Genomic DNA, 22,918 nt, shown 5'->3' with positions numbered 1-22,918 from the left:
AAAGACCTTGGGCTTATAAACAGCTTGATTTGCAGATAGGGTTTCAAAATAACAGTGCTCCCAGAATGGTCCATGGCTGGGGGAGAAATGGGTGTGTGTGGGGGGGGGCTCTGAGGGCTGGCTTTCTGCAGATGGAAAGATCATGAGTGTTCTGGGCGCCTGCCCCAGTCCTCTCCCCGGCTTGCTGTGTGACCTTGTGCAGGGTGCTTGACTTCTCTGGGCCTTAGTCCCTCATCTGACAATAACCAATTCATTGGTTTAGCCATTCATTCAACACCTGTTTATTAAATGGTTACTCTTTGCCAGGCACTGGGGAGAAAGCAATAAGACATGGCCTTGCTCCTTGCTCTCGTGGAGAGACAGACATGAAAATTGGCAGTTATAGCTCAGTGTGATTAGGGCTGTGACGGGGATATCCAGAGGACGGGAGCCAGAGTCTAAGTTAAAATGGGTCAGGGTGGCAGTGCCATAGGCAGGGGGGTAGCACAGGCAAAGGTTTGGAGGTGTGAGGCAGCCAGGCTAGTGGGAGGGCTAGGAGGGAGCTGGGAGTCGGGAGGGAAGCAGGTCACAGGGCCTGAGGACAGCTATGAGAGTCGGGCTCTATTCTGAGGCCAGAGGACAGTGTTAAGACCAGGACGACGATCTTAGTCTTGTTTGTAGGTGATGGGGATGCTATGGAAACTGGAGGTGGTGGTCCACTCATCCGTGCATGGCTGGCCCCCGCTCCCCTCCGCACTGGACCCCCACCTGCCCCGGCTACAGGGCAGACAGTTCCTGGGAGAATGGGCAGTGAGTTAGGGGAACTGGGGGGTGCAGAGTAATCCCTCCTCTCCAAATGCAGACCACCTCTCAGGCTGCAGGGCACTGCCTGCTGGGCCTCCACAAGCCAGAGATGAATCCAGGCAGCTGCGTTGGGCCAGCTGAGCTGAGCTGGGGCAGGTGAGGGGGTCTGGAGAGGCCCCCGAATAGGCAGCCTGCCCCTCCCCTGCTAACGACTGTAGCCCCCAGCCTGTCCCCTTTCAACTGCAAAGCATGCTGGGATACATGGCCCCTCAGGACTTGAGGTGGGTGGGGGCTGGGCTTCTGCGCCCCTGGCATCCAGTGAAAGGCCAGAGGTGAAGAGGAGCTCCAGGGATGGGGCCGGCGTGGGCAGGACCCTGGAGGGAAATGCCCTGGGTGGGTCATGGAGCCAGTTTTATAAGAGGAGGCAGTAGATTCCTGGGGTCACGCCGTGGGCACTGGCTGGGGGAGGTTCCAGGCTTCCAGCCGAGGTTTCCTCACCTCACAAGGCCAAGGCCTCCCTCCTCCCTGGCCCAGGGCTGCCCTGGACTGTGGGCCACAGTGTAGCCCAGTGGTGAGAGGGCAGGCTCACCCAGCCACTGCTTGCTGGGTAGCCCCGGGCAGGGTGCTGCTTCTTGCTGGCCCCATCTGTGGAGGGAGAGGCTTGGGTCCCGCAGCCAGCTGGCCTCCTCCAGGTCTCCCCTCTGTCCCCCAAACCCTGCATCAGAGTGGCAAGAAGTGAACACTGCACTGGCTGGAGTTGGGGAGATAAGCCAGGCTGCTTGTGGGTAGCCTCAGGCCTCTTATCTTCTAGGTGTGTGCACAGTGGTGGGTATCTGTGGACTGTGTGTGCATGAGTGGGTGCTGGAGGGCGTGGAAGGGCATGTAGTGCGGTACCGGCAAGGGTTCTGCAATGGGGTGCCCTTCTGCAGGGAAGCATGTTCAGTGAGTGAGCGTAGCTGCGTGGGGATGCCCAGCAGCCCGGGCGGCACGCCTGGATGTCCCTGGTGTCCGAGCGGGGCAGGGCGTGTGCACCTGTGCAGGTGAGTCCTAAAGGGCCCCACCGAGGCCCGCTCCCACCGCCCGCTCACATCCCGAGTCCCCAAGGAGCCGCGCCTCGTTCCCGCAGTCAAGGGCTTTCATCTCTGCAATAAGCCCACTTCATTCCCTTTTTAAACTGTATAATTTCTGCCTGATTGTAATGGCATATTTTAAAATTACCAGAAATCAAAGCCGGGAAGTGGATGCAGCAGCTTTTATGGCGTCGCTGCGTTAAGGCTGGCGATTGGGGCAGGGGGAGGATGAGAGCCCCCTCCCCTCCCCCACCCATCCCCTGCTCTCTCTTTCTCTCTTTTGAGACAGTAATAGGAGAAAATTGGTTTTGAAACTGAATAAAAGTCCCTTTCAGTGTAAATCATTTCTTTCAGGGCACCTTTGCTGAAAGTAAAATCGAGCACAATGAACGTGGCTGCGTGATTGTCTTTCATTTACCGAGAGGCCGGGACAGACGGGGCTGCCACCGTCTCGGGGAAATACAAGACTGGAATAATTGTGCAGTAACAAGGAGCTTGTTGTGAAATTAGTATCTTAAGAAAGTAATGAAAAAAGGCTTTTCCTCATGAATACTTCATTATTAGAAGAAAGCAGCAGAATTTAGGGCTCCAGACACCTGTTTAGTATTAAATAACTTCCTTTTCTTCCCTTTAAACAACCTCCCCCCTCCACACACACATACACACTCACTCTTTTCTCTTTCTTTTTTAAAAACAAGGTTGAGGATTGAGTTGGCCTAGCTTGGCTGCTTGGGACTCGGGTCATAGGAGTAGCATGGAGTTAGGAGGTGGTGAGGACAGGCTGCCGGGCGGGATGGACATCGGGGTGTCCAGGTTCAGCTCACATCTGGGCCTGCCTTCTCCTTACTGGGAAGAGAAGAAGGGAGGGACTCGGGAGGGAAAGCCCCACCCTCTCCCCATGGCCTCCAGGGCAGGCCCTGCCTGCGTCACCCGCTCCTCAGGGACTCTGGGTTCTCAGGAAAGGGGATTTAGTGAACGCTGTGCATCTGACTCTGAGTGAGCAAGCCGGTTGGTTCTGTCTGGAGCCACATCTGAGCTTCCTCCTATGGAGACCTCTGCCCGTCCTGGTAGGGCTGCCCTGGACGGCCCTGCCTTTCTGTTTAGGGTAGGGAGCTCAGTCAGGAAGCAATGGTGGCCCTGGGGGCCTTGGCTCAGGGTTCAGTCCGGGATCATGGCCAGGCTCGGCATGGATCAGGGCTGGAACCATCCAGGACATCCCAGACAAGGGGCAGACCAACGTCAGTAAACTGGGATGCCCGTGTAACCACTGGCAGTGCCTGGGCACCCCTCCCTGCGGTTTCCAGAGATGGCCGATGAGGTCTTGGTCCTTGATGAGCTCGAGACTATGGGGGAGGGGGTGGGTGTTCAGATCTTCTCACAGGTGGTTGTAAAGGAGCTGGAAGGACAGCCTGCCGAGGGGACGCAGCAGGGTGGGAATCGGGGTCAGGGTAGTCTCTCAGAGGGGGCGAGCCGCACCCAGAGCAGTTCTGGCCCCCTCGTGGTGGAAGCCCATCACTCAGGACACCCTGAGTCTCTTCCTCCCCATGAGGCCACAGATGAGCCTCTCGATGGCCCTGGGCCGCAGTTCCTGGTCTGTCTGGTGGGGAGAAAGGGTGTCCGCTCTGAAAGTCTCTGATGTTCTTTGGGGCAGTGGGAGGCTGCTGGCACTGACTCCCAGCTGAGGGAGGTGGGAAGCAGGCATGGAGCCGCCCATGTGACCAGTTCCTCATCTGCCTTCTCACAGGGACCCTGCCACTGCGCGTGCCGCACCGCGGGCCCCCAGTTTAGCCATGCTGGCCTGTCTGCAGAGGACCCAGAACCCACCGGGCCAACACCTGGCCTGCCCGAGCAAGAGCCTGGAGCTGCGCAAGTGTGAGTGGGCACCCTCCCCTGGCATGACACCCTCCGTGCCCCCCATGCTCCTCCGCCTCTCCCCTTCTCTGCCCACTCCGAGTCCACAGGGCTTTCTGTTTTTGGACACACCAAGGCTTTCCCATCTCAGGCCTTTGCTGGGCAGTTCCTGGGCAGGGAATGCCATCCACACCCCAGTATGTCTACCCACTCCGACCCCGTCTTGAACTCTCTGTGTTCCTCTAGGCCATTGCACATGTTGTGCTGTCTCCCTGGAGTCCCTCCCCCACAATGGCACCCACTCCCTTTTGGCCAGTTCCCAGCGGGTGTGACTTCCTTCCTAGTAGCCTTCTCTGCTCACTATCAGCACCATGTGACCCCACCATGTGCCACGTCTGTCTCGATCACCATCATTTTCCTGCATTAGCAGTGAGTAGGATTATGTGGAAGTAAGTGGTTCTGAATGGGATCCCAGCTCTGGGCCTGATTTGCTGTGTGACCTCAGGCATGTCCTTTCCCTCTCTGGGCCTTGCTTTTTCAGTGTGTCTAATTAGGGAGCTGGACCTCTAAGCATCTGTCCTCCATGACCACCTAGGACAGAATTCTCACATCCTCTAATCTGATCATTTTTAGTCATCCTACGGTTGTTGTTGTTGTTTTTTAATTCTGAAGTATTTGGAAACATTTCAAAACAGGGAGATTTGAACAAAAATATAGATTTCTAGTGTCTCTTGAAAAAAGAAATCAGAAGATCTAGTAACAGAGGCCCGTGTTCCTGTACTAGTACTATTGGTTAGAACTGAACTGTTGTCTCTTTAAAGGGGACACATTTTCAGTTCACCACAGTCCCCGCCCTTCCCTATCGCCTCTGTCCTACCATACAGTATCAGTTGCCATTTGTCATTGTGTTTACATTGTCGCTTTGTTCTTTTTTAAATATGTATTTGTCTTTAGGCATAGTAATATATTCAGATGGCCCAGCATTCAAAGGGAAGGAAAGGATATACAGACGGAAACCTCCTTTTCCCCGTACTGCCCAGCCCCATCTCCTTCCAGAGGCAGCCAACGTTGCCAGCTTCTTGTGTGTCCTTCCAAGAGATGTTTTATGCATGTACCAGCAAATGTGTGTGTACACACACATTTTACACACTGTCCTGTGCCTCACTTTTTTACTGATACATCCTACATGTCACCATCTAAAGAGCTTCCTCGTTCTTTTGCCATAGTTTTCCATAGCAAAGAAGATCCATAATTTGTCTGACCAGTCACCTAAGTAGAACTATACCCAACCTGTTGCCATTACAACCAATGCAGCAATAAACAATTGTGTCTCTGTCACAAAGGTGTAAAACTGCTCAGACTGGCGTGGCTCAATGGGTTGAGCACCATCCCACAAACTGAAAGGTCACCAATTCAATTCTCTATCAGGACACATGCCTGGGACGCTAGCAAGGTCCCCTGTTGGGGGCATACAACAGGCAACTGATCGATGTTTCTCTTGCACATTGATGCTTCTTCTCTCCTTCTCTTTCTCTGTCCCCATCTCTTTAAAAAAAAAAGTCTTAAAAAAAATGTTTTAAAAAGATGTAAAACTACAGGATAAATTTCTAGAAGTGGAAATACTGGGTCAAAGGTATGTGCATTTGTAACTTTGATAGGTGTGGCCTGACTGACTTATCATTGTTTCTTTGGTCCATTTTCCCAAGTAGGCTGTTTTTGTTCTTGTTGATTTTATAGGAGCTCTTTGTATGTGATGGAATTTGACCTCTGTATGTCATATGTATTGCAGATGTTTTCCCCAATTTGTCATTTGTCTTTGATTCCACCATGGAGGAATTTTCTTTGTGAAGTGAAATCTGTCATCATTTCCTTTTATAGCCTTTGGATTTTTGTGTCACACTTAACATGTCTTCCTCATGCTGAGATTATTTAGATTATTTTTTAATTCTTAAAGTCTTTAATGTTTTAGATTACAGTGTACTAAATAAAAATTAGTGTTCCTGTTTGCATCATCTTATACATTTATATGGATAATATTAATATTAATGGTTATTAATATTTTGACAAAAATTTTTAGAGGTTGCAGAACAATTACATTCTATATTAAATATTAAAGTTACTTAGTACAGTATCAGCTTGCACAATCATTTTTATGGTTCTGGAGTACTGTGCAAAGTGAGGATTTTTTGTTTTTTTAAAGGCAGCTCCCTCAGGGTTTCAGTTTAATTTTTTAAATATATAGTATCTGATTGTTTTGTAATTTATCTGGTGTAAAGTGTGAGGTGTGGGTCCAAGGTTAATCAAGCATCAGTGCAATACTCTTAATTATTATAGCATTATAATACATTTTTAAAATTTTAACAGCTTTATTGAGACGTAGTCATGTGCCATATGATCCACCCATTTGAAGTGCACAACTCAATGCTGTTTTTAGTGTTTACCAAATGTTGCGACTGTCACCACAGTCCATTTTAGAGCATTTTATCACTTCAAGAAGAAACCCCTCTTAACCATTAGCAGTCACTCCCTTATCCTCCTGCCCCGTTTCCTCTCCAGAGATTCCCCTCTTCTGGGCTTTTATAAGGAGGGAATCATACAGGATAGGGCATTTTGTGACTAGCTTCTTTCACTTCGCGTAATGCTTTCAAGATTCATCTATGTGTGGTGCCTGGATAACACATTTTAACATTTGCTGATGCGTGTTGTTCCTTCTTATTCACCATCCCCCCGTGCAGAATCTCCTTGGCTTTTTTCTTCCTTTTTCTGTCTGAACTATGGAATCAATTTATCTAGGTAAGAACAAAAGTCCTATTTGTGTTTTTACTGGGACTGCATTAAATTTATAAATATAGGAAGAAATGGCATTTTTATGGTGATGTCTTTCCCTCCGAGGACATGATAGATACCTTTCTGTGGGTTCTGGCACTCTTGTGTGTCCCTTGGGAATGTTCTAACACTTGCTTCATTTAGATCTTACACAGTTTTCGAGTTTACTTCTGAATAGGTAACCTTTTTTTGCAAGTTTTTTCTTTTATAAATGGAGGTTATTTATATAAAGGCTATTAACTCCTGCCACCTTACTGAAATCTTTTGTTTGTAAAGGTTTTTTAACTTCATCTCTTAGGTTTTCCAGTTTACTATAATATCATTTGCAAATGATAATTTTACTTCCTACTTTGGAAGTTTTATACCTTAATTTGTCTTGTTTTATATTGCTGGCTACTATCCCTGGAAAAATGAAAAATAATAATGGTGATAATAGACATTCTTGCTTTGTCCCTGACTTTTAATGAGATGCTTCTAAGATTTCCCCATCAACAAAATGCTGGATTAGGGGCAGCTGTTTTATCAGGTTAAATACATGTCCATCTATTCTTACTTTATTAACAAATTTTTAAATCAAGAATGGAAGTTGAAGTTTACCAAATGACTTTTCAGTGTCTGTGAAGATGATCATATGGGCTTTTCCTTTAATCTATTAATGTGAATAATAATATAGATTTCTTAATGTTGCACCAGCCTTGGATTCCTAATTGAATCCCACTTGGTTTTGGTGAATATTTCTTTAGAATATACTCTTGAGGGATTGGATTTGCTCTTTTACTTAGGAGTTTTGCCTCAATTTCATCAAGAGTAGTCTTTAATTTTCTTTTTTTGGAACAGTTTTTGTTGGGCTTTGCTATTGGTGTTATGCTCACTTCGTGAAGAAATTGGAGAGTTTCCTTCTTGCTCTCTGTTTTGTAACAGTTTAACTAGAAATGGATTACAGTATTCCCTCACTTATCACGGGTATTACGTTCCAGACCACCCCCCACCCCGTGAAGTAGGAACCTTGCATTTATTCTACACTCTTAAACCTACGTAACTTTAGCAACATACGTATACAGTACCGCAAAATCCCACGATATAGCGAAAAATCCTCAATAAATAATTAAATATAATATTTTTTAAAATCCCATGATATAGTGAGGCCACGATAAGTGAACCACGATATAGAGAGGGACTGCTGTATCTGTTCTTTAAAGATGGGTTGATCCTCCATTAAACAGTCTGGGCTAGTGTATTTATTTGAAGTAGGTGGGTAGCTCTTTGATAGTATTCTGTTTCTTATATAATATCTGTTTTAATTGTTCTGCTTCTTGAATGAGTTTGATAAATTATATTCCTCCAGACAAGTACTCATTTCATCCAGGTTTTCATATTTATTTGCATGAGGCTGAACAAAGTAATTTATAATTCTTTTAAATGATTAATTCACCCCTATTTCTTGTGTATTTTGTAGGTTTTTTTTTTAAATTTTTCCTGATTAGGTTAGTTAGCTAATGAGATTATCCATCCCCTGTCCCAAAGATCCATATTTAGGAATTATTAGTAATTACCCCTTTATGGTTTCTAATTCATTAGTTTATGCCTTTATCTTTATTAAAATCTTCCTACTTTCCTTGTTTTTTTAGTTTCTTGAGTTAGAGGTTTAAATCTTTATACCGATAAACAAGAAAAAGGGAAAATTAAGACTATGAGTTCTCCTAACACTGCTTTATCTATATCCTATAGGTTCTAAGATGTAGTATTTTTGTTATCATTTTTGCTAGATATTTTATAACTCCACCTGTGATTTATTCTTTGACCTAAGGTTCATTTGCATTCCACCTCTCCACCCAGATAGTATGTGCTTTTGTGCTTTGGTTTTTTCTTAGTTTTATTGCATTATGATCAAAAGGTTGTCTATGAGTTCTACTTTTGGATTTTATCATGTTTTTCTTTTTGTGAAATAATCTATGGTCATATTTTGTAAGTTTTTTAAAGCCATTTATTTATTTTAGAGAGAGGAAGGGAGAGAGAAACACAGGTCTGTCGTTCCATTTTATTTGTCATTCGTTTGTTGATTCTTACGGGTAGCCTGACAGGGATCAAATACGCAAACTTGGTGCTTCGGAACAATCGCTGACCAACTGAGCTACCCAGGCAGGGCCTGTTTTTTCGTGAGTTTTGAGACCTTTTATGGGGACTTGAAAAGAAGATGTGGCTCTGTTTTCAGGATTCAGAGTTTGGTGTTTACCTATTATATGTACCCCATTAATTATGTTAGTTAGGTCTCCTATAGCCTTACTTACTTGCCATGGAAAGAAAAATGAAGTAGATGCCCATTGCTAATGTGTTCCAGTCTATTTCTTCTTGAGGCACCTACAGCTTTGGCCTTAAGAATAGTAGTGATGCGGTGTTACTTAACACATAGATCTTCATGGTGACTTGCATCTTTCTTTACTGTACTTAATACTTTGGGGGCAGGTTCAATTTTATCTGTTAAGATAGCAACCTCTGCTCTTTTAATTCACATTTTTCTTGAAACCTTGGCCAATCCTTTTATTTCAGACTTTCTGAATTACTTTGTTTAGATGTGACTCATATACTATAGAGTTGGATTAAGCTTTGCGATTCAACCTGAATACCTTCTAAAAATTCAAAAAATTTTTGATATGACAGATGTCTCACCTTAGTTCATTTTGTGCTTTGCTGTAATTGCTTTTAAAAGTCTTTTCCTGTGTGATCTGTGTTCTCTGCTTTGTTTAGTGCACCTACTAATCATGAGAAAGGTTGGTGTAGCTCTAAATAATACCCTAATTTTATATTTCTTTGGGATAGTATCTGTTACTTTCCCTAAGGTGAACAAAATGATGAAATTAGTGTACAGTAGACATTTGAACAACATGGGTTTGAACTATGCGGGTCCATTTAAATGTGAATTTTTAAAAATAAATACATTCAGTACCATGAATGTTATTTACTCTTCCTTATGATTTTCTTAGTAACATTTTCTTTTCTCTGGCTTGCTTTATTGTAAGAATACAGTATATAATATATATATGTTCACCAACTGTTTATATTATTGATAAGGCTTCCGGGCACAGCAGGCTTTTGGTAGTCAAGTTTTGGGGGAGGCAAATGTTTTATGTGGATTTTTGACTAGGGGGTGGTCAGCACCCCTAACCCCACGTTGTTCAAGGGTCAACTATATTTCCTTTTTATTTTTTCTACAACATTCACTTGACTTCACTTTGTCAAGCTGTCTTTGTTCTGAGAAATCACCCAGAGAACTGTGTAGGTTTCCATACCTAGATTTATTGAGGGAAGGGAAGGAAGGAGATTGGAGGTAAACTCGCAGTCCAACTCAAGAGACTATCAGAGTAAGTGAAAGGGAAAAGGAAAAAAGAAAAGAAGGAAGAATGAAAACAGAAGACTTCTAGTTCATCTCAAGGGCTCATATGAGTCTCCTGTTCTGCACTTGCAGGACCTGTCTCCACATCTTTCTGAACATACATTTTGGTTAGGGTAAGTTTATGTCCATCAACACATTCAACAGGTCATTTACATTTCCCTGCTTTTCCCCAGTCAATATGTCATGCTAGGTCCATCAGCATTTCTTCTGGGAACAAGCAAAGTCCATTTTCATTTCTTATGGGGGAAGCTGGGACCTAGGTTAATTTGCATATGGATCATTTGCATATGTCAAAAGTCCAGGCAGGCGGTCCAGAGCCACCATGTTTTGACAATGAACGAACAGGAAGTGTAGGCTGCAGATGCCCCGAAGGAACTGGGCTGGAGGGAGGAGCCTTTGTGCACGGAGCTTGCTCAGCCACAGGAGAAGTGCAGTAGAAGCCGCACTCCCTCCCGCGGATCCCACCATGTTCTGACACACTTCATCCCTTTAAACCTCTCTTAGCTGACATCAGCTTGGAATGATGTCCTTGGATCCCAGCTGTTCACAATGAAGACGTCTATGCACTTATACCCCCGTCCCCTTCTTCCCTCGCTTCTGTTATTAGGGACACATTACTCTATTCCTAGGGCTTGTAATGTTAGCATCTGATTATAGCGCCTCAGCCCCACAGGTGTTTCCATCTCAGTCTCCCAGTAAATGGGGCCAGCTCTCACCACCAGCTCTTTTGCCTTAGTTTCCCTCGTTGGAAAGTTGTCCCTTAAAGCCTCCCGTGAACAGCACTGCTGGAGCTCTGCACATTCAGCACTGTCTTCTCTGTTGCCTTTCTCCTTGAGTGAGTAAAAAACGATCCCTGGGCCACTTTGTTTTCTTGAGGATTTTTGTAGATCTTGTTCTGTTCTCATGTTGAATGTTGCCATGGAGAAGCTGAAGCCCGATTTTTTTCCTCCTTTATATTTCATTTTGATCTTTCCATATCTTTCATGTCGTTACTTTCCTAGCATGTGTCTTGGGACTGACCATTCAAGTCTGTTTTTCCTGGAACACAGCACCATGCCCTTTCGAGATACAAGATCCAAGGCTTGTATTATTTCATTTTCTAGCTTTTGGGGACCCCAGTTAATCATAGATCGGCCGTCCTTGGCCCATCTTCCCTACGCACCCTCTTCTGATGAAGCCTTTCTAACTTACTGGCTTTTCATTTTGCTCACTTTTTTTCCTTGCATTCATTCCATTTTCCCCTTTTGCTTATACAGTAAGGTTTTTCTTCTACTCTTCTATGCTTTGTGTTTTTGCTACATAGAAACCATTTTACTACCTTTTCTTTCCCCCTCACAATGAAATATTTAGCCATAATCTTCACCTCTCGTGTGGCCACGTTTTTCTGATGGGAAGTGTTGGTTGGTTTGTCAGCCATTCCGTTACGTGTGCTTTGCCTCTCCTCACTTTTCTTTTATACTTTCATTAGGTCCTGTGCTGCTTCAATTTTGATTATTTGTCTCCAGCCCAGCTATTTCCTTCTAGAACTGCCTCAGAAACAAACAGGTTCCTACAAACGGGCCACGTGTGTGTGATTTGTTACTGAGCTGTACCTCCTTTGCTCTTCCGAACCAGGTGGGGAAGCTCCGTCAGCAGCCAGTGCACCCCGGGCTTCACGGCTGCAAAGTCAGGGTTTAGATTTTGTAGCTTGAGACGTGTCCCTCAGGTTCGGAAAGTGTGCTCACTGGCTCTTTCTGAAACCCGGGGGGTGGCACTTTCCCCCCTGCCCCACTGGGTCGCAACTGCTTTGGGTGGCCTGCCTATCTATTCTTTGTGTGTTCGTTCAGGGGATTAGCTATCCCCTAGTTTTGCAAAAAATGGAATTGGTGTTTTTCTTCCATGCTGCTTCCAGGGTGTTTCCAGGAAGAGAAGGGGGGTTCTGATGGTGTTCTTTCAGGAAAAGGGGGTTTTAGAGAAATCTGTCTGCCTCATCAAAAACAGAGTGATGGCTGATAACCTGGAACAGGTGTCTTTCAGGCACAGCCCGCCCCGTTCACTCCTTGCTGTGACCTCCAGGGAGACCAGCTCATTGTCTTTTATGTAAAATTAAGTACTTCACTGTCCCTGGCATCTACTTCCGAAAGCATAGAATTTACAGTAAGAAGAACACTTTCCCAGAGGAAACCAGTGTTAGCAGTTTCTTAAATACACTCCTGAAAGACATGTGCATGTGGCGGGGCAATGGATACCTTGTACGGAAACACTCACACGCCTCTGCCCTTCTCAGCTCCTTGCCTTTTTCCAATATATCTTAGCGATGATTCCCCTCTGACAGGAAGAGCGTTCATTGTTTCCACTGCACAGATAAGGAATAACATTTTAACCATCCTGCTGATGGGCATTTAGACTGTTTCTAGCCTCTAGCTATTCTGAACAGTGTTGTAACGAACATCTTTGTACATTTGTGTACATCTGTGCAAAAAATATATATATTATTCCGGAATGGACTTCCTAGCTCAAAAGATCGGTGCGTTTTAACCTCTGGGTGCCACTGTCCAGCTGCCCGGGTTCCCTGCCTCACCCTCTGCTGCCAGCTGGAGGCAGGGACGGGCCGTGATGACCTGGGCTGATCCCTCCTGGCCCAAGGCTACAACGAGGGGGTGTGAAGGGCCACCAAGGATGTCCTGCTTCTCCTCCCACTCAGACCCTCTGACATCTTTGCACTTATTGGAAAAGACACCGACTCTGCCTGTAATTGAAGAGCACAGGAAAGAGAGGCAGGAAGGGAGATAAGCAAATTGAATTGGGCGCCCTGCCGCCAGCCAAGGCCTGGACACTTGGCAGGGGAGGTTCCTGCCCTTCCCTCCTGGGCATGACTCTGGGGCAGTCAGGCCCTAGGCCCATCCCCTGGCCCCTGTGGCTCCCCAGGCAGAACTGAGACAGGAAGATCTGGCCCCAAGTTTCACACCCGGACCTCGAGCTGTGCTGTGTTTCCCACCACAGGAGAAGGGTCTCAACTGGCCCATGTGCAGCATGACCGTGGGCAAGTTGGTCCTCCTATAAGAGCATGTGTCCCTCCTTCTGTAAAGCCAAGGCTCAGATCAGATGGACCTGAGAAGGCGCCCAGCTCTGCCCATCCGTGGTGATCATGTCGAAAGCCTCGGGAGGGGATGGTGTGGCCAGTCTGAAGCACCCCTTCCCTCCTCTGCCTGTGAAATGGGAGCAGAGCAGCCTGACTCTCAGGGCTGCACAAGGACTGGCCACCACGTGTGGCCCGAACTTGACCAGCAAACCAGAAATGGCTGGAGCTCACCTCTCTAGGATCTGAGGTCAGGCAGGCAGAGAAGTTTGGGTGGCTGGCAGTTGGAGCCTGTTCCAGGTGACTGGGAAAAAAGGAGAAATGATGTGGGGGGAGGGAAAGTCCACCCCCCCCCCCCACACACACACACTTCAGGCCTAAGATCTTGGACTCCTCCCAACTGGCCAGAGTCTCTGAGTTCCAAACGGGACCTGCCCACCCCTGGGACAGAACCCTGTTTTTCTCAGCTGCGCAGGACCCGCTAATAAATATTTGACTTTCTCATCATGGTGTTGATACATAAACTTTGAGTCACTCACTGCTAAAAGTTCAGGCTGTGCAGAGCGCTCCAAGAGGCACTGCGGGGGCGCCGGGAGGTACTCAGGGACCTGTCATCCAAGGAGGGCAGAGCTGAGGCAGCCACCGCAGGACCCTGGCCTGCACGCCCCTACTCCGGCACTCCTTGTGTAGGCAGTGCAGCCTCTGTACCTCAGCTGCTCCTCTGTAGGCAAGGGCAGTGGCCTACTGGCCCACTCTGCCCTCCTGGCCCCATGAGCCCTCAGGGTGCAGGCTTCGAGATCAGGATGGTCTGGGGTCAGATCCCAGCAGTGGCCTGCGTGGGTTGTGGGCATGTTCCTGGGCAAGTGAGTCACTGGCCCTCTCTGGTCCTGTGTCCTCTGCTGTGATACGGGGATAAGAAAGAACAGAAAGAGGGACTCCCCAAGGCCTGGTAGACGCAAGCACTTTCTCTGCCCTGTCCCCTCCAGACAGTGGGAGCCCCACTCCCCACACCCACAAGGGGACAAGAGGTCCCAACCCATCTCTCCTGAGAAGCTCCCAAGGGCTTGCTAACCCAAGATTGGGGGCTGCTCTTCTCCCCAACTCCCACTCCCCACCCCACCTCACACAACCCCCCTGTCCCGGAAGGTTGGAGCCACTGCCCACAGCATTCCTGCAGGTGCAGCTGCTTCCAGGACACGAATAAAATACGGAAGGAACAAAGCCATTTAAAAGTCCAATAAAATTAAAAACAAACCTCTGGCCGCGCAGCAGATCCAATTACATAGCTGTTGCTGAGCGCGGCCTAGGGGACAGAAGGCAGGCCTGGGGCCTCCCGCTGTGGGGGCTGAGCCTGGAGAGGTCGGAGGCTTGGCTGTGAAGGGCACGGGGGGGGGGGGGGGGGGGGGCAGGGAGCTGTAACACCCTTTCCCGCTTTAACAAATACAAATAAGCTCTTAGCCAACTAGGAAGGCAGGTAACTCCCTTCATCTGTCACAGAGTGGCCGACCACCATCCACAACTAGCCAGCCTGAGGACTGATAAAATCAGGACGACAGATCCACATCACTGCCTCTGTGCACTGCAGAGAGGCCCTGGCCAGCGCAGGCAGACAGGGAATGCAAATAACAGTTCCAAGGATTAGAGAGAAGTAAGACTATCTGCATCGAAACCCCAGGAGGCTAAGGATTCGGCAAGATGGCAAATGTAAGATCAGCATCTGAATGCAATCGTCTTCCTCCACAACAGAAGTTGGCAAACTTTTTCCGTGAAGAGCCAGTATTTTGGACCACTCGACTCGGCTTCCACGCATGTGGGCACCCACAGAGGTAGAGAATGAGAGAGGATCCTCTGTGCTTTGCCCAGTGACAACCACTACCCAGCACTGCACCGTCTGGCCCAGAAGGAGCTAGAAGGCAGGCAGCCAGCCTTTCCTATGCACGCACTGTATACCAAGCCTTCCCACACGCGCCCTCTCATTTAATCTTCACTCTGACCCCTTAGGGAAAACCGAGGCCAGGAAGCTGTGGCCACCTCCCTGAGGTCCCCAGCTGGTAACTGGGGCACCGGGATTCACACCCAAGTCTGATGTCAAAGACCTGGGTCAGTGGGCTGGGGCTGGGGGCAGATCAGGGTGGTTGGCAACCAACCAGCCCCTCACCATAGGCCCTCCCAGCAGAGGCCAGGGGGTAGCTGCGCCCGCCCTGGCCCAGACCCTGCCCCACCCCCACCCCCACCTCCTGAGCAGCCTCATTAGCGACTCTGCTGGTGCCACCAGCTAATTAGTGTCATGTTAATTGAACATTCAAGAGGCTGCCACCTCCAAGGGCAGAGTGTGGCTGTCAAGGGGAATGCAGATGTGGGCAGGGGTCAGGCCCTGTGCCCAGGGGCCTGTTCTGTCCTGGAGCAGCCCTGGCACCCCTTCCCCCACCTCAACCCGGGTAACACCCACTGTGGCTTCCTGAGCCTGGAGGGAGGGACAACAGGTGAAACCTGCAGCAGGTGGTAAAGAACAGGCGCTTGCGGAACACCTACCGTGGGCCTGCGTGCTTTTCACTCTCCCACGGCTCCCGGGGGAGAGCTGTGGTCAACTGCTTCCACAGCCAAAGAGATCTGAGGTCCGCAAGGGAACCACCCCTCCAGGGGTGTGTCCAGTGGGTCAGCAGGAAGCTGCCTTCGGTCACAGTAACAGGGATGGCGTGTATCCACGGCAGCTGCCTGGGGTCCTGCGGAGAACTGGAGTGTGGGACCAGGAATTCTGGGCTCCTGTTGCACCCCTGCCCCAGCCCCCGCCACCTGCCCCTTGATGAGCAAGTACCACCTGCCTTCCAGTGCAGACCATCACAGGGACTTCAGCAGCTGTGACGTGTCCACCCTTCATCCCCTTGAGAGACTGCCCAAGGTCACCTACAACAAGTAGTAATGCAGGCGTCACACTGCAGAGACCTGACTGTAGCCTGAGCCCGAGCTTCCTGCCTCTGTGGTCCCAACAGTCGACCCCACCCCCCGCCACACACATACACACACACACACACACACACACTCCCCACCTTCCACCCCCTTCCTGCTCAGCCTCCAAGAGGCAGAGTGCCTCCAAGGCCTGCTTCCGTGTATCCCTGTAGCAACATTAAATCTCACTCAAAGGGCTGCTTTTAATTAGCTTTAATATACTCGTTAATAACTGCGTCTACCTAACGCACCTGTAAAAGGCTCGTAACATTAACTTAATGGCAGTGATGCTCAGCCAGCACTGCCAGCCAGCCTGCCTTTTAAATTTCCTGACAGGGCTTTGATGGGGGCCACGGAAGGCAGAGATGGGGTGGGGGTGGCCCAGCTCAGAGGGTGGGTGCCCCTGCTTCTGCACCTGGGAGCCCCAGTTCTGTCTGGCAGCTGCCCGGTGGCCTCTCGGAGGCCTCAGAACAGGGAACTCACTGGACTCCGCACCGTTCACAATCCATCCTGTCCGCCAGGTGTGCGTCTGCCCTGCACGGCGCTTACACACGGTTGCCAAAGTCAGCATCTCTGGGCAGGGCACTCCCTCCCTGCCCCACGGGGGCCTTCTGGCTCATTCCCAGCCATCTGTCCTCCAGGGGTCAGCAAAAACATGTAAATTGGCATCTGCAAATTCCTCTTCTGAAACCCAAGGCCCGCCTCCCAAGGATGCCCTGAGCGCTAGGCACAGTGCCCGGCCCAGAGGCAGCCCTCGGCCTGAGAGGAGGCACAGGGACATACATGATCCAGGACCTGGGGGGACAGGGACTGAGCCAGGAGACTGCCACCATGAGCACAGCCCGATCAGCTCAGAGTTCACACCCACGGGCTTGTTACAGGGCCTATGGAGAGAGGCAGCTGGGAGCTGGGGGTGGTGGGGCGCGGCGTATCATCTCTCCCTTCTAGACTGTCGGCCCCATGAATGCAGGGACTGCGTTTGCTTTGACCGCCGCTGCTCTCCGAGGCTCAGGACACATCTGGTGGATGCAGGGCTGGAAGGAGGCTTCTGGAAGGCAGCTTTCCATGGGGCTGTGTCTCCAGCCTAGCTCCTCCCAGAACTAATTCTCCCAGGTGTTCCAGCTGGCAGTGAACATGGGCTCCCCGGCTGTATACTGGCCATAGCCTCATCGCCCATTCAGCATGACACTCCTGAGCACCTACTACATGTCAGTGGGGACATGACCGTCAACAGGGCAGCTCGGGAGCCAACGAGTGGTGGGGGAGAAGGACAGGCCCCCAGCAGTCCGAATCGGTGCATGGAACCCCTCTGCGCAGCTGGGAGAAGCATCTAAGCGGAGCCCCAGGGCTCCCCAACAGGGCCATGGGCCGCTCCCTCTGCCCCACAGTAACACTGTGAGCACTGCCCCCGTCCTCACCACTGCTTAGAAGCCCACTGCCAACAGCTGGCACAGCTGGTTCCTGCCTGGGACGCCTTTTTCTGTGTCATCACATTTGCCAAAACAAGGCTGCACCATGGCACTGAGACTGGTGGCTGGGCCCACCTCCAGGGGGGGATGTGGAGCCTTCGACCGCGCTGGCGTCAGGGACCCACGCTGGCCCAGGTGGCCAGGGACCCCAAGTCATGGCCACGACCCTCTGGTGAAAAGGCTGGATCTGAGGCACCCAGGGTGCTTCAGGAACAAGGTGTGAAGCGGGGGCCACAGCAGCACCGCAGCTAGGCCAGGTGGGAGGTGGGATTCTGGTGACCGGCAGGTCCGCCTAAAGTCTCTCCCACTCAAAACACCAAAGAGCCCTGAGCAGGCCCAGCCAGGCACGTGTCCAGGCGAGGCTGGCTCTGATAGGTCATCTCCTGCCTCTCTTGAGTCTCAAGGCCGAGTCTATAGTTCCTCCTCCTCGTTCTGTGGAAGAAGAGGGGGAGCATCATGCGGTTTCTGGCTTTTGCGGGGCCTGCTTTGGGGGGCGGAGGGAGAGGTGGGAGACAGGGAAGATGCTTGGGGAGCAGACCGGGCCCAAGTCCCAGCTCTGCTCCTTGCCGGTGTGTGGTCCGGGGGAGCTCTGTGCGTCCCTTCCCTGCTGTACCACGGGGGCCTGTGGAAGTCATTATCGAGGGCTGCGTAGCAAGTTGCTCCAGAACTTAGTGGCTTAAACCATCAATAAGCACATAGTTGCTCTCGTGGTTTCTGGGCATCGGGAATTCAGCAGTGGCTTAGCCGGGCAGTCCTGCTCCCCGTCTCATGAGGCCACAGTTGTCATCTGAAAGCTTGACCAGGGCTGGAGGACGTGTTCCCGAGAAGGCTCACGTGCTTCCGCAGGAGGCCTCAGTTCATCCGCACATGCCCCCCCACACCCCCGCTCCTGCCGCCGTGTACCACGGGCAGCTGCTTCCCCGGAGCACATGACCCAAGAGAGGACGAGGGAGCAAGAAGCGGCAGTGCCTTTTAGGACCTCGCCTTGGAGGTCACACTCCTTCACTGGCACCGTGTCTTTCAGGTTGTACAGGTCGGCCCCACTGGGGCTCAAAGCACATGAATACAGAGAAGTGAGCATCCTTGGGGTGGGGGATTGTGGAAGATCTTGGAGGCCACCTGCCACACGCCGTAACTTGTCTGCTTCCTCATCTGTAATGTGGGACCACCCCACCTCTCGGAGCTCTCAGGGGCTCCACACAAGAGCCACAAAGGAACGCTGTGGGCTCGGGGCCCAGCGCGTCCTGAGCGCTCACCGAAGGGCACCGGTGTGTTACACCGACCCCCCAACCCCCCGGCTCTGACAAAGGCCAGGGGACCAACCCGCCCACGAGGAGCCCTGCTGAGCAGTCAGGGGCCAGGTGGGCCCCTTCCTTCAAGGAGTGGGCGCCAGTAACAGGCCCTGCTTCCCCCACCCCCCTTCCTCTTAAGGTTTTAAACACCTAATTTATTCCATCCATTAGATAGATTTTGTAGATTTAATCATTTTCACAGTTGGTGGCTCATTGGATACTCAAGATAAACTCCGAATGAAAGTATAATGGTGAGGACAAATGAGTTTTCACACCACAATGGCAGAAACTTGCTTGGGAAGAGAGTTTAAGAGGAACAAAAATACATACAGATATAATTTTTTCCCCGGCAGCTGCTTTTGCTGACTATAGTAGGTTACCACAGTTAATTTCACCAGTTTTGTTCATCTGTAAAATTGCATAAAAGTGACATTTTTGTGCTCATTATAGCAACTGCTGATTTATGACTGGCAAATGAAGAGCGGGTCCCTTTTTCGCGGGACTCTCCGAGCGGTGCTAAGTGCCCATGAAATTGCTTGTATAATGTAGTTTAAATCCAATCTCAGAGAAAGATTCCCCCGTTGGCCAAAGTGACATTTCCATTCTCCACACTGAGTTTATTTTAGGCCACTTAGGTGGGGGTGGCCCCAGGTTAGGCCAGAGGGACGAGAACGCTGCCCCATTCCCCTTTGGGTGCTGCCCACTGTCCCCTCCCCGCTGCCCAGCCCAGGTCACACCACATCCCTGCACCCTGGGGCGGCACAGAATGAGCTGTCTAACTTGCATGTCTGCCAGGGCCCTCTCCTGCCTGAAACCTCCCCTGGCTGCCGTGGACTGGGGGACAGGGACAGCCGTTGAGAACCGTGCCCTGCAGTGAAGAGTGCCCCCTTGTGTCCTGGCCCCACCACGCCCTGCCCAGCACCTCTCTGGGTCTTCTCTGGACGCTGCTCTGGGCTTCTGCGCTCTCTCCGAGTTACACAGTTCCCACCCAGATGTGCTTCCTTGCCTCTGGACCTTGGCCCATGCTGTTCTTCTGTTTGCATGGGTTTCTCTCCTCCCTCCTCGCCCCTTTCACCATCGCCTAACCGGGGTGCTCTTTCTTCCAAAAAGCCACCTCTGAAGGACCAGGAGGCTGGTCCTGTCCTACCCCATGACGCAGGTGTCACATGAGTGTGGCCCGTTTGCGAAAGTTCAGCCAGTTGACCATGTGTGCTGATCCTTTATTTACCCTTTGATCCCAAGCTTCACAACTGACAAGGAGCGAGAGAATGAATGGAGAAAGGAGCGAGGGCAGGGCGGCCCAGCAGCTCCAGGGGGTTGTGGCTCCAGGCCTCCCCGTGTCACCTGGTCGCCGCTCACCTGTGCTTTCCTCTCCTCACTTGTCCCCGCAGGCGAGACGGTGGCCAGCTCCATGCATTCCTCCCGCTACCCGAGCCCGGCCGAGCTGGATGCCTACGCTGAGAAGGTGGCCAACAGCCCGCTGTCCATCAAGATCTTCCCCACCACCATCCGTGTGCCCCAGCACAAGCACCTCAGCCGCACCGTCAACGGCTATGACACCTGCGGCCAGCGCTACAGCCCCTACCCTCAGCACGCCGCCGGCTACCAGGGCCTGCTGGCCATCGTCAAGGCCGCGGTCTCCTCCTCCAGCGTGGCCGCGCCCACCGGGCCCGCCAAAAGCGTGCTCAAGAGCGCTGAGGGCAAGCGGACCAAGCTGTCGCCAGCCGCCGTGCAGGTGGGCATCGCGCCCTACCCAGCGCCCAGCACGCTGGGGCCCCTGGCCTACCCCAAGCCACCCGAGGCGCCCGCCCCGCCCCCTGGCCTGCCCGCGGCTGCTGCCACTGCCACCTCCGTCATCCCTTTGCCTGGCCGCAGCCTGGCCCTGCCGCCTTCCAACCTGCCCTCCATCCACAGCATCCTCTACCAGCTCAACCAGCAGTGCCAGGCCCCCGGCGCGGCGCCCGCTGCCTGCCAGGGCGTGGCCGTGCCGCACCCCAGCCCGGCCAAGCACGGCCCCGTGCCCAGCTTCCCCAGCATGGCCTACTCGGCTGCTGCCGGCCTGCCCGACTGCCACAAAGGCGCCGAGCTGGGCCAGGGGAGCACAGCGGCCTTGACGTTGGCTGGAGCCGCCAAGCCCGCAGGATACGTGGACGGCAGCTTGGATTACCTGCTGTGGCCACAGAAGCCGCCCCCACCGCCGCCCCAGCCACTGCGGGCCTACAGCGGGGGCACGGCAGCCAGCAAGTCCCCGGAGGCTTGTGGGGGGCGGGCCTACGAGCGGGCCAGTGGGTCACCCCCCCTCAACTGCAGCGTGGGGCTGCCCGCCAGCTTCACTGTGGGTCAGTACTTTGCCGCCCCCTGGAACAGCGTGCTGGTGACCCCCACCAGCGACTGCTACAACCCGGCAGCGGTGGCGGTCACTGAGCTGGGGCCAGGGGTGGCCCGGGAGCTGACGGCGCCCCCCGCGGAGGCCCTCTCGGGCCTGCCCAGCAAGAGCGTGTGCAACACTGCAGTGCTGAGCAGCAGCCTGCAGTCCCTGGAGTATCTCATCAACGACATCCGGCCGCCCTGCATCAAGGAGCAGATGCTGGGCAAGGGCTACGAGACGGTGGCCGTGCCCCGGCTGCTGGACCACCAGCACGCGCACATCCGCCTTCCGGTCTACAGATAAGGCCCGCCTTGTGGACGCGGGGACTTGGGGGTGCGGGGCAGGGTGCCGAGGGGATAGGCAGGCCGGAGAACAGTGGTTGGCGCTCAGGGGCCCGCCGATGCCCACAGGGAAGCCAGGCTGGGGCTGCCCTGCCTGGGCAGGTTTGGCAGGGTGACCCTGCTCACCAAGGCCCCTCCCCACCCGTCAGCTGCCCCAGGACACGGGGAAGGCCCCTGAGCAGCTGCTGACGTCCACACCGTCCCCTGTCCACGCTGGCAGAGGTAGGGACAGAGAAACCACTTAAAACCAGGAGTGGTCTTTTGGTTCTCCTTGGGCTGCAGGAAGAAATGTGATGGTTTAGAATCAGGGCGGGGTCAGAGTAGCCCCCAGGGGCCAGACAGCTCCCGCCACAAGCTCCCCAGTCGCCTGGAAACGGAGCAGAGGGAGTCACTGGTCCCACAGTGTCCCCCACTGGCCAATCCAGGTGACAACCACTTTAATAAAGGCTCCAGGGACTCCCCCGGCTCTTCCTCCTCTGGACTCTCCCTCTCCTTCCCCTCCCCACATCTCTTCCCAACACAGAAAAGCCGCCCCCCAGCCCCCATTCTTCCAACCCTGGGCTCCCACCTCCCCTCCCTCCAGTACATCTTACAGGGCTGCCGGCACCATTGTGTAGGCTGCGCACCGCACAGGGCACCTCGTCCGGGGGGCACCTCCTGCACCCTAGGCTTGTATATTTATTACGGCCACTTTCTGAATCTTGAGGAAGGGGTGCCGTTTCCCTGTTCGCACAAAGCTACCACAGGCGTTAGCCAGGGGCCTGCCAACTTAGACCCCGTCAGAGGAACCCTACCTTGCCTTCTTCGGGGGTTCGTCCCTCGAAACCAGCGAGGGGGTAACCTACCGGTTTTAATGCAACTCCTTTCCTGCCAGCTGTCTGTCCTCTGAGACCTTCCCCACCCCAACAAGGGGCGAGGGGAGGCAGGCAGGGGCCCCCCCACTAAGTCCCCAAGGCCCGAACCCCCCAGTCCTGGCCCCTCGGCGCTCCGGAAGCGGTACTGTATCTCTCTCCAAGGCCTGTTGAAGCACTAAGTGCATTTACAAATCTCTGAGAATGTTTTTTTTTTATACTAAAATCGACCATTATATTCTACTGTGAGAAGTGCAGTCTGCACTATATTGTTTTAAAAACTAAGAGAAAGAAAAAAAAAGGAAAACACAGATGGTGTGTCCGCTGTGGGATTGTCTTGTAGCTCTTGTTCTGCGCCTTCTCCCTCCTCTGAGGAGTAAAACATGTTGTGTCCCCCGCAGACCGGGCTTGGCGTCCCCCCAGAAACAGGGCAGGAGTCGCCTGGCACACAGCGCCGGGCCATTTTGCAGGTAGTGTCCCATTTACCTCTTCTAGCCCTTCCAAGGGGGACACTCATTTGCCTTGCCCACCTGTCCGCCATTTGGTCAGGCCAGAGAGCCATCCATAGAGCAGATGAGACAGAACGCACCCTGGGCCCTGCAGCCCCTGCCCTGAGCGGTGCGGAGGTGGACTGGGGGTGGCGGGCCCCCTGCATCACTCAGCTGCTCCCCA

At 52.0% G+C, this 22,918-nt stretch overlaps 1 protein-coding gene across 1 annotated transcript; it reads left to right on the top strand.

The window, feature by feature from the left end:
• Positions 1-3,602: 3,602 nt before the first annotated feature.
• Positions 3,603-22,557, top strand: FAM222A (family with sequence similarity 222 member A). Its single transcript, XM_090291461.1, has 2 exons — positions 3,603-3,725; positions 20,078-22,557. The coding sequence occupies exons 1-2, from the start codon at positions 3,644-3,646 to the stop codon at positions 21,355-21,357; spliced, it is 1,362 nt and encodes a 453-aa protein (XP_090147587.1). The 5' UTR covers positions 3,603-3,643; the 3' UTR covers positions 21,358-22,557.
• The last annotated feature ends 361 nt before the right edge of the window (positions 22,558-22,918 follow it).

The sequence above is a fragment of the Furipterus horrens genome, unplaced genomic scaffold, assembly GCF_987537825.1.
Source record: "Furipterus horrens unplaced genomic scaffold, mFurHor1.1.pri manual_scaffold_11, whole genome shotgun sequence".
Lineage (NCBI taxonomy): Eukaryota > Metazoa > Chordata > Mammalia > Chiroptera > Furipteridae > Furipterus > Furipterus horrens.
This window is presented reverse-complemented; position numbering and strand designations above follow the sequence as displayed.